We start from the raw sequence: 23115 nt of genomic DNA, 5'->3' as shown, positions 1-23115 counted from the left end.
GAAAAACATAAGGAACGGGAAGCACAATTCCAGCAGTGGAGGTACCTGAGTGCCACATCAGCTACACATGTATTATAAATGGTTGCCGTGGTTAAACCATCAAACTCTTCCCCACATGCAGGGAAAATGAAAACTAGAGCAGCCGCAGCACGTTTGGTATTCAATATACAATTCAGAAATAGGCCAAAGTTATGTCTCCCTCGTGGACATTTTGATTTCTTTCTGCTACTTAATCAGTTTATGACTGTGGGTGTTTAGTGTACTCTGTTAATAACTGCTTGAGAAAGCTTGAGGTACCTTTTATGAAACAATGAAATGACCCTGTGGTTTGTATGTAGTTTGTATGCAGCAGCTGTGCCCATATCTGCCTGTACCTGTGATATGAATGTGGTACTCCTCTTTAAAGATACGCTTGCAGACAGGAAGCTTGACCTTCACATGCGTGGTCGACATTCCTGGTAGATTCATATCCAGGTCCCCCATGAAGTGAGGGAATTCCCAGTCCTGAAAAGCACACACACACACACAATCATATAAAGTTAGTGTAACAGTGATACTATAGCCTTAGCTGAAGAAAATTCAACACATTTTAATAAACACATCGACGTGTCAAATGTCAACCATGTTTTGTGCTTTATTGGATGTTGAACACTTGGCTGAACTTTCTCATATTAGCTTATATGAAGTCTCTGTGGAGACTGACAGGAGGTCAAACATGCCAGTCGCTGTAGCTAGACTACGTTGTGTGTTTACAGGCTGGTGGATTGTACTAATGTGCACTGGGATTTCAACACGTCAAAACACATCAACAGGCACCCTAAACTGACATTTAGAAGCTGCCTGTGCCCTGGTGTCACTTAGATCTTTTTGAAAGTATGTTGTTATATTTTGTGGTGAGTGGCTTCCAGCAAAAAGCAGTCAAAACTCTCGATTAGGAACATAAATGAAAGAAATACATTAATAAATGGCAAAAATGATTACAAAAAAATGATTCAGAGTGTAATAAAAATAGCTCTCAGTTTTGAAGAATTTGTTGATTGTTTTTGTTTATTGTCTCAAATTGTCTCAACAAATGTAAACTGGCAACTTGTTTGTGTTATGTTCCCTGCAATTAATGTAATAGGTCAGATAAGCCACATATTTATAAGAAGTCTCTTTATAACATCTGGTGCTGGAGTTGTATCTTTCAATAAAGAAGACAATGTCTTTTAATGAACTTAAATGCAAGAACAGTGTTGTTTTGCTCTAAATAATATATACATGAACATGAAACATTTTATGGACTCAAAATGGAGCAATGCCATCAGAATCTAACCAGGTCTAGTAACTAAAGCAAATGTAATTAATCACTTTCCGTATTTAAAAACAAGTGCATAATAAAAAAAATGGTAAACAGATGCAACTAATGAGAATCACCCACACAGAGACTGATGGAGAGATGAAAATTAAAATGTTTAAAAACAGTTTTGTTCCACTGAGCTGGCTTAATCATCTTGGAAATTAGCTTTTGTAATCTCTGTTACTGGAAACAACCAAGACACACATAATATCAGTGTTTTCAGATTAGCTATGTTTCCCCTCGGTTCCTGTTATTTGCACAGAGTGTCTTGCTGCATGAAATTAGCACCACATGTTTGAAATCACTATCCTCATGTGATCATGATCTCCCATGCCAATATCTATGAACAGTATAACAGCTTGGTGATGTCCCCCTAGATATTAATTAAGTCCTCTACTCCTCCTTCATAGCTGCAGTAACTGTTGCTATAGCACTAACAGGCATGGCATTTAAGCCATGCACCTCCCTCCCACAAAATAATGACTCTCTACGCCAAATATAGGAAGAGTAAACTGGCAGGGTACATCCACATATCATCCACATGTGTAAATGTGTATATGCAGATACTAAGGACATAGAAATCTGACATTCAGCAGGGAAAATGCAGAGAAACAGCACAATTACACACAAAACTATATAAAAAAAAGTAAAAAAAGTAAAATCCAGCTTGAAGGCAAATGCAGACAGGTCATTAATCGGGGCATTAATTAGTTTGAGAACAACAACACTCATCTTTTCTCATGGAGGTGAGAGATTAATTATGGCACCCTGTTCTCCAAGATGGAGGTGAATTAAGCTGTTGGGAGGGCCGTGGCGGATGAATTTTTATTGACTAACTCTGGTGGAGCGTAGTGACTGCTGCCAGTGCAAGGGCCCTGTAACGGCACAAGCTAACTCCTCTCGTAAATAACTGTAGTAAATGTGCTTGCTGTACACTGCGCAGAAAATGAGAAGGGCCTGTCAAATCCATGGGGCGAATGGGGAATGATATACCCCAAAGTTAAAGGGAGAGGGAGTCGAGGGTCCAGACCGGCATGGGGAGTCAAACGGAGATGTCAAAATAGGGAGCATGCACATTCATGTCACAATAGGTCTGCGGATGTAATTGGGAGGTGATACGGTTAGGAAGCTGGAAAAGCTGGCCTCAGCAAGACACCAGCATCCGTGTAAGGAGATGCTTGCAAACTGTATGCTGAGCTCTTTCTATATATCTGCATAATCACAATAATTGGGTAAATGAATGAGAAAAACACCACACTCTGAAGTAATTACTGGCCAGAGCAGCCCAAAGCCCTCCTTAAAATAATGAACTGTTTCAATAAATAACTCTAGAAATCACTTTTAGTGGTGCAGTTGTTCTAATACGTATTACCATGGGAATTATAATGGTGTCCTTGCCAGGTTTCTGTGGTGTGGTGTATTTATAACACTAGAAGATGTTCTCCCATGTAATCACAGTCTCCTAGTAATTAGCATAATCAACAGAGTAGAAATGTACATTTAAAAGATACCAAATATTAGCCTTGTAACGTGTCCTCTAACATCCAGCAACGAGGCCCAGTGAAATATGTTCATTAAGCATTTGGAGGAGCCGTGTTGAATTAGGCTCACAGTCAAACTACATAGATGACTGGCTTGCGGTTCTGGCTCCTGGACTGGTGGCGAAAAACAAAAAAACAAAAAAAAACAAAAAAAACAAAAAGAAAACCCACCTTCTCCTTCTCTTTCTTTCTCAATACACAGTTTTTTTTGTTGGTTTTTTTTTTGCCCAGACAAACACATTTGCATATTCATGAGCCACTGACACTGGGTTTATTGATGCACACTCTCCTGTGGGAGGGAGGACATTGGGTGGGAAAAAGGAAGGGGGGGGGGGGGGGGTAGAAAAAGTGAGAAAAACTCCAATCTTGTGAGTCATCATTAAAGAAAATAAACTAGGCTCACAGGGGAGAAGAGAGGAAAGGGTGAGATCATGGCTGAGGTCTGGGAAAGAGGGATGGAAGGACTGAAGGATAGGACATGTGTAGGAGTAAACAACGAGTAAACATATATATATATATATTATATATATATATACACACACACACATACAGGGTGTAGATGTGTGCATGCTTGCATTTGTGTCTATGCCAACTAAGAGTGATCAAACACCCCTCTCACTGCTCTGTGCCGCAGTGCCCCATTGATGAATAGGGAGGGAGGGGAGGAAAGGGGGAACTGGCAAGATGGGTAGAGGAGTAAGCCAAGAGACGTCCCAGCTCCCTCTTTTTTTAATTGGCCACAGGGGAGCGGTCTACCTGCATGACAATGAGAAGGTCGAAGACCAAGATGAAGGAGGCCAGGAAGGCTCTGGAGACCTCATCGCTGGGCAGGAAACCTCGGTTCAGGTTGTCCCAGCTGATCCAGTCAGTGCTGATGACCAGAACCACTACTGACGTCAGAGAGATGAGCACTGTCCTGCAGGAGAGGAGAGGAGAGGAGAGGAGAGGAAAAAGGAGAGGAGGAAGAAGGAGAGGAAGAAGAAAGAGATGAAAAATACCAGACCTTGAAAAAACATTTTAATACATTTCAGAATTTCAAACTACATGAGGTGCATGGTTAATATTGTATATCTCGTAACACAAACAGCTCAACCACGTCAAACGCAAGAAAAGATAAATCAAGCGCTATTAAGTTTCTCACTTTTCATAGACTCAATAATGTATTGAACAATAATTTTACCTGGATTTGAAAAATGGCAACAGATAGAGCTTCCAGGAAGATAAATGTGCGTAGAGGACAACTGTCTGTTCGTGGATGCAGAGACAATGCAATTCAAAACCCTCCTGCATACATATTTCCATATATTTCCATATTTAACATGAGCCGAAATATTTCATTTACCTGCATGCAGTGATTGCTGTGTTTTTTTTCTGTGTTCCTTCACACCGTCTGAATTTTGTTTATGTCATATTGCTGTAATTCTACATTCACTGTTTACTGGAAAATTTCTCAGCAATCTGAAGAGAGGAACAATGACAAAGGCTAGTATTATTCTCCACTGTGTATTTTGTCTCAATGTCACCCAGTGATTACTGTGCTGTTGTGTGCATTCTCACACCACACATTGGCTGGCTGCACTGCAGATAGTGAGTGCCAGCTCATATCCCATTTCAGCAGTTAGGGAGATACATTTTGAGGGTTTTTATTATTCCACAGTGGTTTTTTCTTTTCCTCTGCATGGCCGACTTTTGGCACCGTCGTTTACAATTTGCCACGACCCTTCAGCGCGTATTGACAGGATATATCTACTGACACATTTATCAATCATATTTCAACGGCTGAATTTCAAACAATAGCTCGTCAAATCCGACATTGATTGTGACAGTGCGAGTCAGGGCATCCATCAATAAAATGAGAGGCTGCAGAAAAAGTCACAGAAGCATTTGTCTGCTTGCATTCTAATTGCAGGTGAATCAATTCTGCGAAAGGATTTTTTTTTTTTTGTTGAGGATATGTCTTTGGGCATTTTCGCCTTTAATCGACAGCTGGTAGTAGAGAAGTAGACAGGAAACTAGGGAGAACGAAAGAGAGGCGTATGACATGCAACAAAGGTCCCTAGGCGGAGTCAAACCAGGGATTTTGCAGTTATGTGGCATGCTCTGTAATCATTCAGCTACCATGACGCTCCCTGCCAATGGAAATGTTAAAAGCTGTGGCCAAACTGTCTTTGAAGTTTGAAATGTCTATGTCTCGAACTCACTGTGTACATATCAAGCAGATGTCAAACTGTTTCAACCGTATCCTCTGCGCCAAATGTCCTTCACGTCTCACTCTGACCCTAAAATGAACCACTAGAGAGGCGTTTGCATGTCGTATTTGACTGACAGCACTGAGCCACTTTGGTGAATGAACACTGCTGGGACTGTGCACTGGTGTTGTAATACATCTAAACAAGGAACCGTTCTACTCGGCTGTCTCGTAATGGGCATATCAGACATGGGTTGCAGCATTTGTTTAGCAGTTATTTAGGGGTCGCAGCTTGTGGTACGAGAAGTAAAAGGCAGGACTATGGTTTGCCCCGCGACCTTGCTGTGTCCATTGATTTTCACCCTGTTCTTCTAATTAAAGGTGCTGACACTGAATGAGGGAAGATTAACACGGCTATTGACTGCGTGTAACCCTGCGATGGGCTGGAGAGACCACATAACACACATATATGCATACACACACATACAAGCACACACACATCTACAAGGGAATGTATAATGCGTTTAGCTAGCTGGTAGGCAGAGAAATTGGTCTGAAATCTTATCATGTCCATGCAACAAAAAAAAAAAAAAAAAGATTCACATGGCCTCACAGACAGTTCATCTTAGGGTGAGAAGACAACATACCAGAAGAGAACAATCCTGTTGTTGCCTTGTTTCCAGAATCTTCTGGCAGCTTTGCCCCAAGCTGGGTAGTGCTGATCCTGAAGCATCATATCTGTCACCTGCAGACACCAAAATGCATATTAAATTATTTGATTACTTGTGAAGGTTGAATTGTAGAGGAAGTTAAGACAGATGACAGTCTTTCTTAGCTTAGCATAAAGATTGGTATTAGGAGGGGTTGTGTGAGGGGGGTATTTTCTAGCTGGGAGCAGACCTCCTGGAGTATCCGCTGGTTGCCTGGCAACTTCATAGTGACAACAAGACACCAGGCCTTTTGAAAAAAGCCAAGTTAGTAGTTTCAGCCTTTGTGCTAAGCTAAGCTAACTGCATATGTACCATACAGTCATGACAACAGTATTAATCTTCTCATATAACTCTCGGCACGAAAGCAAATAATAAAGTATTTCCCAAAATGTTGAGCTGTTCCGTTGAGGTGAATCTTAATTATACATGATACAGTTTGTGTGTACAATGATTTAAACAAAAGTTTGCGTCCAGTTTTGTGGCCACAGTTTGGGTAATAGTCTTTCCTGTTTCAACATGGTTTGACTGGCCTGCACAGAGCCCAGACCTTCATCCATCCACTCCATCCAAAACTTTTAGGATGAACTGGAGCACTGACTGCCAGCCAGGCCTTATCATCCAACGTCAGTGCCTGACTTCACTAATGCTCTTGTGGCTGAATGTGTTGAAATCCCTGCAGCCAGGTTCCAAAATCTTACAGACAGCCTTTTCCAGAAGCATAGATGTAGCTGTTACAGCAACAGATTATCTTTTTTCAAGGAGATTGTTTTCTCAATGAAATGTTCAATTTTTGCATACTCCCACATACTTTTGGCCATGTAGTCAGGGTATGTAAAAAAATAAACGAGAAAGAAAAAAGAAAGAAACATATGTGTAGTAGTATTGGTATTAATTTGAATGTGTATACATATTCTACCTTCTGCATTACCAATACGCTTGAATTATACATATGCTACATAATGCTAAACAATAAATAATGCTAATTAATTGTTTCATTATTAATGATGTAGTTGCACCTGTCTTTTTCAATTGGTGATAATGTTTTCATGTCGTCAACCTAACTGTCACTAAAAGAGATCAAGTGTAGATTTTCTTACATGGATGCAGATGCTGTATCAGAGAGTACTTTACACATGAGTACAAAAACGCACACTATTCTTTGTGTTGAGCCGCTGCAGAGGCAAGGTCAATTCGTCAATAAAGCGCCTCACTGCAGATACTGTAGCTTGTGTAGGAAAAAAAAAGGGTTTGAATCAGGCAATCAGTGAGATGTTTCTGGTGTTGCAGCATTGCAAAAACAGACACTTTTTGTCCACTCATCTAGCGAAGACACACTGTAAATCTTCTATGCAGAGGAGATACAGAGGTCATCTTCAAAGTGCCTTGTTGAATTAATCAAATGTAAAAAACCTTGTGGGTAATTTCTGGAATCAGCACTTTGTCTTGGACTAACTTTTCTCCTTCACACACAAACACACATCTCTGTCTCCCTCGTTCACCTTCTCACTCTCTTCTTCCTACGTCTCCCTTCCGACCAGACTTCTACATTTCCCTTTCCCCTTCACCTCTGTTCCTCACTTCTTACCTCCTACCTCCCTCCTCCTTCTCCTCCTCCTCCTCCTCCTCCTCCTCCTCCTCCTCCTCCTCCTCCTCTCCCGTCTCTCCTTCCACCCCCTCTCTTTCTCTGCAGTATGTACTGTAGAATACTAATGTGACCGGTGAGGGAGCTTGTCAAGCTGTCTCAGCTGTGTGCATGCCGGTGTCAGAGCCCCACTCCTCCCACCACAGGTAGTCCACTCCCGCTGGAGCTCTCCTCCTCTCTTTATGTTGACAAATGAACAGAGGTAGGTTTCTCCTCCAATATACTCTGTCCCTCCCTGTGCATTCCTTGTTTCCTCTGACGCTCCTTAGATCAAACCGCATGTTACTCTGAGGATTTGGTAGCAGATTGAACCGGATCGGCACAGCGGGCTCTAACTGTGTGCCTTATTGGCTGAGAGGATACACCTGACCTGGAAATTAGATGTGTGTGTGGCGCTAGACCATGTTTCTATATCTATCTTCCATATATATCTATCTATATATATATATGGTCATAAATATGATTTAAGCACACTTATTAAATTACTTGTGACATGAAAACATGGCTAAAAGTAGTGGATCTGCAAGGCTGTAATGCTTACTACACACAAAAAAGAAGACGGATGAATAAATGCTCTCTTTAAATCTTTCCCACCAGTGGACCAAAGAATTTGGAGTTTAGACTAAGCAAATGATGCAAAGGAAATTCATGTCACAAATGTGAGGGTTAAAGTCTGTGCATAAACAACATAGTAATATATCTACCAAATGTGGGTTTAATTACCTTCAACAACATAATTTGGCTGATGTGAGACATCTTTATTTGTTTGCTTTTTCCTGCACTTTCATATGGCTTATGCTGCGTTCACGCTACTGTATGTCAGATGGATGGGAAGGGATGGGATTAGAAAGATTCTCATGTTAGAGCAGTGAATGCTTGCAAGGCTTGCGAGCATCCCCATCATCTGACAACTCAGGAATGTTGCATGATAAGTGATTAGTCTTATGAGGGTTTTAAATACTGTGCATTGCTAAAATTAGGTTATATCCACTCGATTCGGGTTCAGTTACATTGAACGACGGACTTTGGATGACCTGAGGCGTCCATGTTTGCTTGGTTTTCAGACACTTATTAGACATGTCTTAAGTGCCAAGACGAATATATTGGAACTTTCAGAAGAATCCCAGTTTCCCTCCGATATGAACTCTGATATGACATGAACGCAGCATAAGCACTGAGTCAGATATATTGGAGCTGTAGTGTACTTCATCAGCTGCAGATTTGCTTTGAGCTGAATGCTAATGGAAAATTATTATGCTGAAGTACTAACATTGGCATTTCAACATGCCTATCAGTAACTACTGTAACTGATTCTTTCTTTTATTCTTCTATTCTTTTATCATATTTAAGCAAGTAATTCTAATATTTAAGTAGTATTGTATTGATACTTGATAAAACTATATTCAGCCCTACATTTAGTGTGTTGGTATGTTGTAGCATTGTAAATGAGCATTAATTTCAAATACAGTTGTGGGAGTTTTGTCATGAACTGTGAGTGTTGAACAAGTATTAATGTTTGACTTTTTGGTACTAGATGAAAAATCTGGGGATAACTAAAATTATTAGAACTCATCCTCTGGTTACCATGGATATCTGTAACACATTTACACATTGCCAACTCTAGAGCTTCACCGCTAAGGGGGAAAACATTTTCAGATTTAATTGATGTCATTGTGCATGATTTAAATTTGGACGTCTCACTTATTGGATGTAAAATTCAACCTTTCCTTCTGTAAATGCACACTTAGTATTTAACAAACTCATCTAATGTTAAGAATATATCATTCATTTGATAAAAGTTGGAATCTCACCATCCAAGCAGTGACAAAGTCTCCCATCCAGGTCCCCACTGCAGCAATCTTCATAAAGCTCTCATTCCTGATGCCCATGTATTCTGTCACCATGTGAGGCCTACAAGAAAAGAAGACCGAGAATGAAAAGGACATAAACCGTGCAGTATATGTTATGAGGGTAGTAAAGGCAGAAGAAAAAGAAGGAGGCAAGGTGACCAAACGAGGGAGAGTCAGTGGAGGGCGAAAGAGAAAATGGTCACTGCTGCTAAGTATCATGATGCTAGCTGTCACAGCCAATCAATATCAATCTAATCCTGTGAAAACAATGAGCAATAGCTATACCTTCCATAAAGCCCAGAGGATTGTAAACAATTTACACCAGCACAATAGAATTTATGCAGTATCACCACTTTCATTTGGTCCCGTAGTGTTTGGCAAATGATCCATTTGTTTGCCAAATTTGTCTCATGTCTAGTTGATTTCAAATCAACACTGCCGCCCCGATGAGATCCCTCCTGTTAATGCAGTGGATCTGAATGAGCTCAGTTAACATCAACTGCAGCAGCTCTGAAGCAAAACATAGATTAGGCCAAGACACGCCATTAGAGAAACAATCTCACATGTAATAGTATCTGATAAGAAATGACATGCTTTCTTTGGAGTCCTAGTTACACCTTCATCTCTGTACAGTAAGTGAAGATGAGAAGCTTTTGTTCAGTCCCACAAACCCACCTACCAAACACACTGACACACACACACACACACACACACAACATCACTACATTTTCTCCAGGTAATAGCACAGGGAGGGGGGAAAAGTGGGTCAGTCGCCTCCTATATGGGACTTGCGACGGTGAGAGAGGAAGAGAACAGAGGGGAGCGAGGAGGCCTGTTTGATCTCCTGGCAGCCAGTGTCTTAGAGGCTGAGTGGAGCAGGTGGGCGCCCATCACCTCCCCCTCCAGCTTCCCCTCACCCCCTACAGGTCGCACTCATGAATATAATAGATGGCGATGGATAGGACTCTGGCTGTGCTTTCAAGGGGTCTTATTTGAAGTCAATGGCTCCATTCATCTTTGTTTTCCCCGGTCATTTTCTGGCCGCCAGCAAACACCAATAAAAATGTTTTCTATTGCACAGAGGGCTCGGGAAAATCTCGCCTACAACCTTGCTGGTTATAGATCATTTCCTATATAATGCCTGTTTCTCCTTGATGGTTAATTTTAATTTCATCCGTTAGCTGACTGCATTAAGAGTTCCATTTGGTGTGCTGTTCACTTTGTAAATGAGTCGTTGTCACACAAGTCTAAACAATCTGTTGAGAAGCAGTGGAGGGTAATCCTTTTAAGCTATTAGCTAACACAGCAGCTTTAATAGGTGTTCATTTTTAATTAATGCTAATTGATCGTGCTTTTTCACATTATGTATGAGCCCAGAACTGAGAAGCATAATAAATGCTCATAGGCGGAACGATCATAATTAAATTGTGGCAAGCAGTGACCCAAAATGCCAAATGTTTTCAACTACCTGTTTACAGCAAATGTGTGAGAAATACCATTCCCTGGAAGGAACCATTATAAATCATAAGTCATCAATGTAGCATGCATTTAACAGATTTGACAGGATTTTATTGACGAAAACGTGCAGTAGCGCAGGTGACGTATTGCCTCGCTCAAGCCTGCAAATAAAACGGCCTTGATTGGAATGGCGATTTATATCTGCATTAAGTCAGTTAGACATTCAGTGGTTTGGCACCGCTCCAGTTACCAAGGAGATCCCATTGGGAGTCATTTACCCGCAGCAAAATTCTAATCAATACTTCAGGAAATGCTGTCTGGCACCACATGCTAGGCTTTAAATCTAAAAAAAAAACTACCCTGCTGCCAACCCCTGCCCTTCTCACATATTTAATTGAGCAAATGTTACCCCTGTGCTGAAGGAAAGGGGTTTTTTGGGGTTTTTTTTGCAGAGCACCTATGATGAGTTTGGAGACTCTTCGCAGTGCATGATCAGAGGCAGAACTCTCTAACTTATTCATGCTGACTGAAAATTTAATGGCCTTTAGAGCCGGATGACCTAATGAGCGAATTCAGTGTAGTGGAACATCAGTACAGTAGCACCATGAATAATCAGCCCCAAAATGGCTCCCGTGGCTTATTCGCAGAGCCAGTGGCAGTGTCAGTGCCAGTACTGCCGGCTCAGCCAGCTTTGACCCTCTGTGGAATGTTATCAGGTTTCCCACACTTGTTCAGTCATAATATTCAAGGACATTTCAGCGCCTTTCAAAGTCTTGTTCCGTCACATGCAAGAAATTGCAATTTTGCGCTATAGAGGGTACAGAGTTAGTATAGAGTTGTGAGTTCGGACGGTACCTCTGTTTGGCATTAACCAGTGGGAAGACCTTTTTAAATGCTGCATTGATGTAGGCATCTGCAAGATCATTGTTGTCTGATTTTGGTGACATCTTTTGTCATTAGTCGTTACTTTTTCAAACACTTTAGATTACAATACTTCTCTCATATTTATTTTGATGAAGCTTGAGCTTCTGCAGATTCCCCTCCTTTCTATTCAGCTGTGATACCTATCACTCCTCCCATTATGTCACAGTTCTTTCATCTATTCACTGCAGGCAAATTGGTGCTGACGCTTTTGGCAACATACAACGCATCACTTATTGTGCACCAGATTTTTTCTTTGAACATGTGTATAGGTCGAAAATTGTTTTATAGCAAGTTGAGATCTCTCTCCAGTTTCGTTGTTAAATACAAATTGTAATCAGAAATAAACATTTGTCACTGAAGGTATTGTTTTACATGTGTGAAGATGTTTTTAATATTATGGTAAATGGATTTCATTTATATAGCCCTTTTCAACCTTAGTTGAAACACATGTTCACACATCTTAAGTAAAGTGTTAAGTAAAGTAAGTTAAGTAAACTGGCTTGGCCATCAGTAGCAACTGGGGTTCCATGTTGGGCTACAGCAATTACTCAATTGATGAATTAGTCACTACAGACAGAAAATTAATCATCGACAATTTTGATAATTATTCTGTTGTTAAAGTCATTTATCTAGGGAAAATGCCAACTGTTTTCTTGTTCCAGCTTCTCAAATGTTCCTCTTTCACTGTAAATTTTAGATTTTGTTGTTCTGCACTGTTGGCAGGCAAAACAGGCTATTGAAAGACATCTTCTTGGGATTCAGGAAACAAAGGTGTGAGGCAATTTTCACCATTTTTTATTTTTAGACTTCATGATTAATATATTCATTGTAAAAAAAATAATCCAAAGACGTATGGGTAATAAACTTAATCATTAGTGGCAGCTCTAGCTGTGTCTTACTCAAGGACATTTCAACATGTAGACATGTAGACATGTCAGTGCAGTGATGTTCTTTGTACTGCATGACTACATGTGATTACATCATGAAACCACACTGCTATACTGTACTATGAAAGACACCGTTCACTGGAGAGACCTTGTAAAGACATAAATCTGAACCTGTAAAAGCCATTCCCCTTAAATTTTGAATTTCACGTTTCATTAACAATCCACACTGCAACATAGTGCTAAAACAGTTTTGCAGTGTCATACTATGCTATAAACTAAGCAGTTTGACCTCCATATATTTATCAATTTAAAGTTTATGGTTTAATTTTATTTTTGTCAAAGGTGTAGCTCAAGGATTTTCAAGCCCCATGCAGCCCTGACAATTAAGGTTACGAAACAGCATGGTGAGAGAGCTTTCACTGCTCTGAGTCATCAAAGACCCTGATTTCTATTAATTTTTTTTACTGTCTACTTGGATGTATATGCCTTCATGCTGGGTTTTATAAACTTGTTTTCTCTGTCAGATAACCAGTGATTTAGTGACCGTGGCAACTGAGTGACCTCTTCTGCCCTATAAAGGCTAGACTCATTCAGAACATTAAATTGCGACCTTGGCTGGCTCCACATTGAAATGCATTGCGCGTCTCCCCCCTAACGTCGCACCCAACGTCATATTTACAGTACACAACACACAGCAGCAGTAGTTACCAGGGAGCATAAAGCTGTCAATGCAGACTCTCTTCACTATCACTGTACCATCTCCCAAGGCAACTTAAAACCTCAATCTCAATCTCAATTCATCACTCAGTACAGAATCAGTCCACGTATTGCATTAAACAGGCTGAAGATTGAGTCCTTTAGTCCTTATCATTCCCCCAGCTCAGGAGTGGGAGTGAATACTGTCGGGCAATATCCCGGACAGCACTGCATCAGGCTCTCCATTCCCTCTATCAGCTTTCCTTTAGAAAAGCAGGGTCCAAAACCAGGTGTGTGTGTACCTGAAGTGCCTTTACATGCAATCTAGTACCCTGCGCATGATTTTTTTGAGGTTATTTAGTATCCTGGATATGTTTTGTGCATGTAAACACTATATTCTGGTATCAGTAACTTGTATAGCTTGGATAGCTGGATCTCTCCGGGACACAGTGGTATGTAAACATCTTATCCAGTTTTCAGATTACTGTTTGTCATATTCACAGGTGATTCTCCAACTCGAGTTGGATGTAGTAGTCAGTCAGTTAAAAAAAAAAAACAAACATATATTACCAATGTAATGATGCCGAAATAAATGTCTGACAGTGATAATGCAGAGGATAAATTTTCATTTTCGCTCTCATCTTCCATCACAGAAGATTAGAAGGTGAAGGATTGATTGGGACACAGTCCTAATCATCAGTTTATTCACTTTAAGTTTTGTCATAGGTCCTATCCGACACCCCGGGTTAGACATCTTATAGGTTTATGTCCCCACCCTTATTGCACATCTAGTGCACCTGGTACACTAGGCACTTTCATCCACATGGTATAGGATTGCCCAGTAGTACACGTCTTCTGTCAAGAAACTGTAAGGACTATCTCTGCCTTAACAAACAGAAATTTCCACATTGACCCGGCACTTCACCTCCTTAATGACTCCTCAGAATTGCTACTCCTGGAAAAGGCACATAAGTTATGGCTGGCTGGTATGTCAGCAGCAAAGAAGCTTATTGCTCAACGTCGGATTTCCCTGCAAACTTTGACACCAAAACAAAGGCTTCTGCCAGGATAAATGCAGCCAGTCCTTCCACAATGGGTTTATGGGAAGATGGAATAGCAGCTATGAAAAACTTCCTATGAAACAATGCCCATCACTGTGACTGAATGACTTATTTTACATGTATAAAGTATAAAAGTACACACAAAAGTAAACTTATAAAAACACAATTTTAGACAACTAATAAGAAAATCAATTGCTTCAAAAACTTCTTTGACTGAACAACAGTACAAAAATGTTCTGGACTGTGTGTGGTACTGTATTTATAAATGTCAGGAAATGTTTTATGAATTGGTTTTATTGAACAATTGGCCACAGAACAGTGATCACTTAATGAAACACAGGAAAACGATGTTCAAAATGTAACTGAAATATTATCAGAGACATTAATTAATACTGTGAAACATAAGGAAGAGATGACAAGACTGAACGGAGTGTAGTTGTATGGTATTACACACACACACACACGCCGACAGAAAATCCATCTCTGCTGCTACAATACGCCTCCCCACCTCCCATATACATACAAAAATACACCTATAATACACAGTAATACCCATAATGGATGTATATTCCTAGTGGACACACACCACCATCAAGTATATGATGTTTACTGTTTGCAACTGCTGCCGTTTCTCTTTATGTGACAGCGACGTATTGAAGAGGACCTGGGTTGCACCACTGATGCTCCTCCTCTCTGTCCCAGAAAACAGCAGGATAATATAATCAGAGAGGAAATGACTGACCTCACTGCTTCTAATAGCACACAGTCTGTTTCAGAGATATTCTGAGACCAGAGAAAATGACTTTGGAGGGAAAGCTTTACACTAACTAAACACTTGTTAAATACGTAATGAGTCATTCCTGAGATAGCGACGTAATGTGCATGTGTAGGAGTGTGAAAGACAGCAGGAGATATGCTTAGAAAATAAATGTGGGTGTGTGTAAGTATGAGAGAGGTAGAGTGAGGAAGGCAAACATAGATCAATAAATCTAAACTGCAAGACATTTACTACATTTTACAAATTGCAACAGGTTTAAACATCAAAAATATCATTAATAGTAAAACTGATTCTGAAAAAACTGACAAGAAAACCAATATATTCAAACATAGATATTCCTCCATAGTTATTTCGATTAGGGCTTCAACTATTATTTATTTTAATTATTGATTAATCTGGTGATTATTTTGTTAATTAACTGTTCAGTCAACAAAATGTCAGAAAATAGTGAAAATAGTGAAATTTGATTTCCTAAAGCCCGAGCTTCAAATTGCTCGTTTTGTCTAACTAACGGTCCAAAAGCCAAAAATATTAAATTCTCTATCACAAAGCAGCAAATATCACAACTCAGAAGCTGGAATCAGAGAATGCTGAGCATTATTCCATCATCAAAATAGTTGCAGATTAATTAGAATTAGAATTTCTGTTGATTGACATATTTTTTCAGCTGTAACCTTAATATCCTACATGCCTAATACCCCAAAATCATGTAAGAAAAGAAAGGAAGATCCATGTTTAACCATTACAATATTCAAGAAAAGGAAATGCAATATGCCACATATTCAATGTTAAATCTGATATCTATGTTTTTTTTTTTAAATATATATAATATAATATAAAAATATATACAAAATATATATCAGCACATTTACTGTGGTCTGAGTAGCTTTTCATTCTCCATAAGACTCTGAGAAATGTTGATTGGTTTGTCTGGTCACATCTGTCCTGGTTGACAGGATTTGGTTGGACAAATAATCAATATTGTGACATATTGCTGAAACTGTTTAAGGTCAGCAGTTTATAAACCTTTGAAACACAGTAGAGTATAGGTTAGATTCCACTTTCCAAAAGGCATTATGTGTCATAGATGATTTTCTTGTAGATTCACGTGTTATGATATTTTAAAACAGTGATGTATCACATTAGATTGTTACTGTCAGTATGAAATCTGTTCACAGAGCCACTGGAAATCATACATTTTATTCTATATTTATTTTTTCACAAATCAAAAACCAACACCATAAGTACAATAATATCACACTTTGTATTTTTATACAGCCTTGGCTGTCATATAAAGAGAAGGTTTCTAGATAAGCTTAAACATCAACAACAACTACAATTTTTATGTAGTTTGACTAAACAATCCCAACACAAGGTTTACTAGCATTCACTTGCTTTTTCCTGACTTTTCCATCCAGCAAGTCTTCCAAATTCAATGAAAACATACACCGTATGAAACTGCCCTCCAGATACATATACATGTTCTGATTTGGCACACATATTGGCAGGATTTGTTTGTGCCTTCCAAAACCATTACAAATCACTGTTATAACAATAAAGTCAATGTTATGATCTGACGAAGCCAAAGGAAAGAGTATTGTTTGAGTTACTTAGTTACAGTTTTAAAAAAAACATCTTTGTTTGAGTCAAAATGACTACCTCATTAAAGTTAGAGGACCTTCCTCATCATGGTTACAATAGTAAACATGAGGTTAAGGTTAGGGCTGTCTCCTATGGCAAAGTCCCAATTTTTTCTGATCCATCCAACCATCCTGACCTCCTCACTCTACAGTCTTTATAGCTTTATGATAACATCACCCAATTTCCAGGAGTCATAATTCCTACAGCTGCTAGAAGGCTTTGTCACCGGCACGTAAACAAATGTCATTTTTGGATTCCAGCATTAGGGAAAGGCCGGATCATAGTGCTCCGTGTACTGTAGACAGCGGCAAATCCCATACATGATTGCATGCAACAGGAGGCATCTACATACTGCAACATACTATTTATTCAGCCTTTTAAATCCACTTGTCCATGGTATTACCCCAGCTTAGTGACAGACAAGCAGACAGACGAGGGGGACCAGCATGCACACAGCACAAAGGATCATAGTAAACAAAGGCAAATACCCTCATACGATGGGTTCTAATCCCGCTCCGGGTATCGCTGTAGTCAAATGCCACATCCCTGCCTGCTCCTCATCAAAGATATACACCCACTGCCTACTCTTCTTGCTCAGTTTCCACCCAGTCCTGACATCCACCCATCTATTCCTCTACTGTGTAACAACAATATAGTACAGAAGTTGTTTAACAGCTTTACTGTTCCTGTCCCATGCACTACAGCTCCCTATTAGATCCCAACATACTCCCTCCTTTCCTCCTTCACATGCTTTACCACCCCCTTTCTCTAAATTAGTCATGATTAATGTGTACGCCACGCATTGGGCCGTCTTAATTAAATAACACCATCTAATTAGGGGCTGATTTCGGCTGGTAATGGCACCGTAAGATGGCGGAATGGGATTGTGTGGTGTGACAGAACATTCATGAAGCCCGTCAAACTCCCTGGGCGGTCACACTCCCCTGGTTTCACACAAACAGCCCCCCTCCCCTAATCTGACAGTTACATTAAAATGCAAATAGCCTAGATGTGAGGGTTTGGTAACAAGTGTGGCTTACAGCTCCCAGGGAGCCACTATGAACTGGGTTTTTTTTTTTCTGATATGACATAAGCCAGGTAACAGGTTGATAGCTGTTGACCCAGAAGTGGCTGTTTAAATATTGGCTAACACGCTGCGGACATGAGAAAGATTACACAGTCTGGAAATCTCTTTCAGCTGAGAGATAATGGCTTTGATGAATCCATTTTACGTGACTAATCATGAATAAATACTTGTCATCCAAAGATATGTATACAATGTCTTATCAGTGATTGTTTGCTTTCCTGATGGCACAGTTTATCTTCTTTCATTGTGGATGTATCACTGGTTTTAATTAAATCAAGCTCAAGACCAACTGAAAGGTCAAAGAAAATTAAAGAATATTAATGAGCGAAGGGCACGGGCAGCATGCAGCATCAGGTCAGAGAGACAGCAGGGAGACAGACGCCAAGCCCCCCCCGCACCCCTGCTCCTACATCGCAACACAAACTCACACTCACACACACACACACTCTTCTATATACACATACATGTGAGCTAACTTGAGCGAGGTGTGAGACATGAACAATATGTGGTGTGTGTGTGTGGGATGCCCTGTCTAGCCACCAGAGGAGCATCCCCTGCAGTGCACCATCATGGCTACATGTCAACGCCAGCAAACCCCAAGCCAAAATACCTACCCTTTAAACCCCTTGACAGTAATAATATCTCACAGCGCCTTGTTCTTTCAGTACAAATGAAAAGGAAAAACACCATTCATTCCCACAGAGGGGCAGCTGCAGCCACAAAGGGATATTGTACTTTTCCTTTGTGCTGTGGCAAAGAGAGAACTACAACAGCATCGCTGCGGGGTGAGGGAGTGGTTGGAGGACTGGGGGGGACGATGCAAATAGGGTTTGGACATAGATCAAAAGACTTAAGTTTCACTGCATCATCGGGGCTGGAGCACTTCTACTCCTCCGCTCTCTCTACCCCCTCCCATCCTCCGTCACCTTTTCGCTCACTCTGCTGCATTCATGCTCTCGCAGGCCGGAGCCCGTCTTCAGAGGGGCGCCCTGGCAGAGTGTGAACAGTGCTCTTACATGTCGGTCTTGAACAGAGATGTGAACACTAATGGTTTTTGGCAGGGCCCCGGTCCTCAGTGGATACACTGCTGGAGCAGAAAGAAAACAAGCGGGAAAGAGGTACAGAAGGAAGAGGGGTGTGTGTGGGGGGGTTGGGGGGCAAGTGCAGAAAACGAGCAGGTGTCTTTGCAGGGCTGGGTTCACTCGCTTTACAACAGCACCATCTGTCTTTGTGAGCAGAGCCTTACAGTGTTGAATAACTGATGTCACTGCTCAACACAAACCCAGAGCATATAATTACGGATGGGTTTTAATGTCTTGTCAGCCGGTTTAATTGTTTAATAGGCTGTTTTGGTTGCTACTTTTTATATGTGGACAACTGATGCAGCTAATATGAATAGAGAGTGTGTGACTTGCACATGATAGATGGATATAAATTATATGTTACATCATTCAAAATGTCTGAGTAATTCATTATTTTCCTCTAAGTATTATCTGGATGTCATCTGCTGAAACGTTCCTGACAGTTTTAAAATGCACTGGCACGCTAAAAAAAGGACCCTTTTTCTCAACATTTGAGAGCCAGTAAACAGGAATCCTCTTTGTGACAGATGCACTCAGTGCGACTGCAAATGTAACTTTTCCCTGAGCAAGCAACATTCATCGTCTCAGCGGACCTGCCCCTCTGCTCAGCCATTCGCTTCCTTTTCTCGGCCAACCAGAGAGAACGGACAAGATGGATGTCGGTGTCACCGCACTGGCTGGAGTGACAGATGGGCTGATTATACAAACTCATCCCTCTGGCCATAGAAAAACACAACACCTTGCCTGCTAGCTAATAGCCTTCATCTGCCTGCACTTTATGGATAGTTGATGCTTGTTGTTAATATGGAAAAACAGAATTATATGGACAGATCCCATTAAAGCCCTTGACAGCTTGTACCTGAACAGACACCTGCCACACTAGTTTTTTACAGCGCAAACAAACAAAATGGTAAATCACCTCGCAGTGACCTCATGTCTGGCTAGCTGGCTTCAAGGGCATGTTTTCCTTCCTCTAGACAGACACATTGCAAATGCATAAACGGATTCCTGTCATCGGGTTGATGTGTGGGTGTCAAGCTCTGCTGTGCACACTGGCTTCTCAGCAGGTAAGCCTGGGCAACAGGGGTGAAAACCAAGACACAAACTGAGAAGGACATGGCAAAATATCTTGATTTTTGGACAGAAAGGTGTCAAAAAAAGTCAAGATCATGGGAGAATAAGTGTAGGTGCTGAAGGTGATCTTTCAGGATTAACCATCCTCCCCTTGCCTGCCCTACCTGTGATTTAAAGTCTGGGCTGATTAATCAAACTGGTATCGAGTCTCTGTTCAGGCGAGACGTTTAGATCAATCACGCCAGCCAAAGGGGAGCTTACAGTGGCTCTAACAAATGGAGGCAGAGAATGAGGGAAAAGGCGCAGAGAGAGAGAGAGAGAGAGAGAGATTGAATGGCTTACTCCATGCTCCCAGCCATCAGCAGGAAAAGGTTGTAGATGTGTGAGAAGATGAAGAGGAAGAGGATGGTGCTGAAGAACATGGTCATCCAGGAGCCATGATCCTCGCGGAACATTTTCAGGCGCAGGTATCGACCTAAAGGGAGCATGACAAGGACACTGCTGTCAGTGGCGGTTCAAACAGCATGTCAACCTGCTAACATGTTCGGCCACGAAATGGAGATGAAAGTAAATAAATTAGTCACATAGATCAATAATGTCCTACTCTGTCAGATACGTACCCTTTAGGCAATGAAATTAAGATTAAAGACCACTTTGAGGTGTCACTTCCCAACCCTGGAGTAATTGTCTTTTCCCTGACCAATTTCAACAGTCTCTATTTCATCATCAGTCCCAACAGAAAACATTCTACATACACGTCATTTCATGCATCGGGCAGATATACCGTCAGTGGATTGATGCTCACTTGTGTTTCGTGATGTGAGTTCTGCATGATTAGAGAAATTATTCAAACATTTGTGACCTGTGGTGTTTTCTTTTATACAGTCCTGGCTTTGAATCAAATTATGGAGAAATATCTCTCTGGCAGAGCATGAGATTGATTCGGATACGCAGCCTTCTGCACTGAATACATAATCACACAAGCTTGTCCTCTGGTGGCGGCGCTCCGCAGAAGACAACAGAGGTCTATGATACAACTGTTAGCTTGTTGTTGTACCTTGAAAAGATTACAGTTGCTGCATTTAGCTGCATGTGGCTCTCTATGGCAGAACCTTTGTTATGTTGCTCTTAATAACAAGCAGATAAAAATATATATACCTACGATTCAAGGGCTTTTCTGGTCAGAGTGAGATGAAAAAGCATTACATCAATACAGTATAAATTACTGAGAGATCTGAAAAATAACATGTGTGATGTAATTAGGTATGCATAATGTAATTGCACAACAGCTGTCAGAGTCCTTGATCTACCTCCCACACTGCTCATGTAACAGAAGCAATCTACTTTGCACATTTCAGGTGTCTGTTACTACCATCATCATGCAGACCTGGGTCAAATAAGATTTGTAAATACATTTTTTTTTAAAAACTAAATCATTCTGAAGGGATACTCCATAGATTCAGTATTGCACTTCCATAACGTTGGAGGACTTACAAGAGGCAGATTTTTAAAAACAGTCAAAATTGATGCAACATAGCCTGAGGTATCCTGATTTCGAGTGGATCCAACATTTCCCATCATGCAACCAACAACATCATTTTGTTTGACCTCCCTGCATGGTAAATGTACATGTCTTTCAAACTTTGCCCCTAGTTTGTAACACAAGTTTTCTGTTAAAATATGTTATTCTCCAAACCCAAGCTGAGATAACCCTGATGGCATCACTACGACATCATCAGGGCTATTTTCAGACTTGACAAAGCTCTCTTGAGAGCGACACAAGACATTGTACAAACATTTTTACAGTAAAATAACATTTATGTGTAAAATTAGTGATGTGTCCCTTTGAATTAAATAATAATTCAGAGATTTTACTAAGCTAATATGAGGGTTCCTCATGTGGTGAACCCCGATCAAGTGCTTCAAGGTTACTCAATTGACTGTATATTAAGAAATCCTCCACTAAGCTTAGCTATTCACCTCTATTTCCACTACTTTACATATTGCTCACACATACACTTCCAGGCTCTCCCTGTGCTTCCACTCTGCAAGCTGTGATCTGGTGCCAGAAGCGGCCATCTTCCCAGGAACAACTCTTTGTTTTTCTCTCCTCCAGCTCAGTCAGCGTCCCTTTGAGTTACAGCTCCTCGGAGAGCTCATTGTGTTTGTGTCCATCCACACACACACACAGACACACATACACACTCAGCCAGAGAGACAGAAAACCAGAATGCTCCATTTATTTTCCCATTACAGCCTGGCTGGTTTACTCTCCAATGGTTTTACATGCTGTTCAATCTCAGCTTGCTCACTTAAGTTTTTTTCCACTGCGCACATAAAACAAAGATGTAAAGTTTCCTAAGGAGATGAGGATTGTTGTTGAGTTTAATTGCATTCATAATGAATAAATCTGCTGTTGTAGGTTCAGCTATATCATATGGAAAATGTATTTTATATTTTAGCAAACTATGGATCTGCAATGTTGGTTTACACTTGTTATTTACTCATTGTGATCTTTAGAAGATAATACAAACTTGAATACGCCCTTTGTTACAGTATTTAACCTTAAATTTTTTAGACTTAGAGCAAAAGCAAAGTAGCCTAGTGTGGGCAAGACCATACGTCTTGCTCTGTGGTATTTCAGGGCTCATCACAGTTGCATAATTGAATTGACTTGCATGGGTGAACTTAATTGCCTCCAGTGCCAATGAGCCCTGGTTTAGATGTAGGTGCACAGTGTGTATCGGCAGATCTGACTTTTAAAGCAGCACACCGCGCCAGCGAGCAGCCCTCTCACAGCCCTCTCACAACCCTCTCACAGCCCTCTCACAGACTATATGGGCAGGATTTAACTAGGGGGTGATTCAAGACTATTCAGCCAAGCCGTTTGAGTCACTGCACCTCCCGACAGTAGAGGTCCCCGATAAGGAGTGATTCATGAGCACTGTCTACTGCAAGGCTCAGCCCAGCAGGGAACAACAACAACAACAACGACACACATGGACAAGGCAGTCACACACGCAAACACATACAGAAACACTTAAAAAAAAAACGGACAGGGAGACACTTTGTATCTCTTTTAACACACCCACACATCACACATACACATCAGGCAGGTGTGTTAATAAAAAGAATGCACTATTATTTTGAATATAGG

At 40.7% G+C, this 23115-nt stretch overlaps 1 protein-coding gene across 2 annotated transcripts in view; it reads right to left on the bottom strand.

The window, feature by feature from the left end:
- The window catches only part of tmem117 (transmembrane protein 117), a 48427-nt gene that overhangs the window by 4399 nt on the left and 20913 nt on the right, over nucleotides 1–23115 (bottom strand). For both annotated transcript variants that reach the window (XM_044356802.1, XM_044356803.1), the window contains exons 3-7: nucleotides 20301–20433; nucleotides 9232–9331; nucleotides 5716–5813; nucleotides 3637–3796; nucleotides 375–504 (exon numbers count right to left, since the gene is read on the bottom strand). In XM_044356802.1, coding sequence (XP_044212737.1) covers nucleotides 375–504; nucleotides 3637–3796; nucleotides 5716–5813; nucleotides 9232–9331; nucleotides 20301–20433 — 621 coding nt within the window. The remainder of the gene's footprint in view (nucleotides 1–374; nucleotides 505–3636; nucleotides 3797–5715; nucleotides 5814–9231; nucleotides 9332–20300; nucleotides 20434–23115) is intronic.

The sequence above is a fragment of the Thunnus albacares genome, chromosome 7 (genome assembly GCF_914725855.1).
Source record: "Thunnus albacares chromosome 7, fThuAlb1.1, whole genome shotgun sequence".
Classification (NCBI taxonomy): Eukaryota; Metazoa; Chordata; class Actinopteri; order Scombriformes; family Scombridae; genus Thunnus; species Thunnus albacares.
Note: the sequence above shows the minus strand (reverse complement) of the source record. Positions and strands in the feature narration are given on the sequence as shown.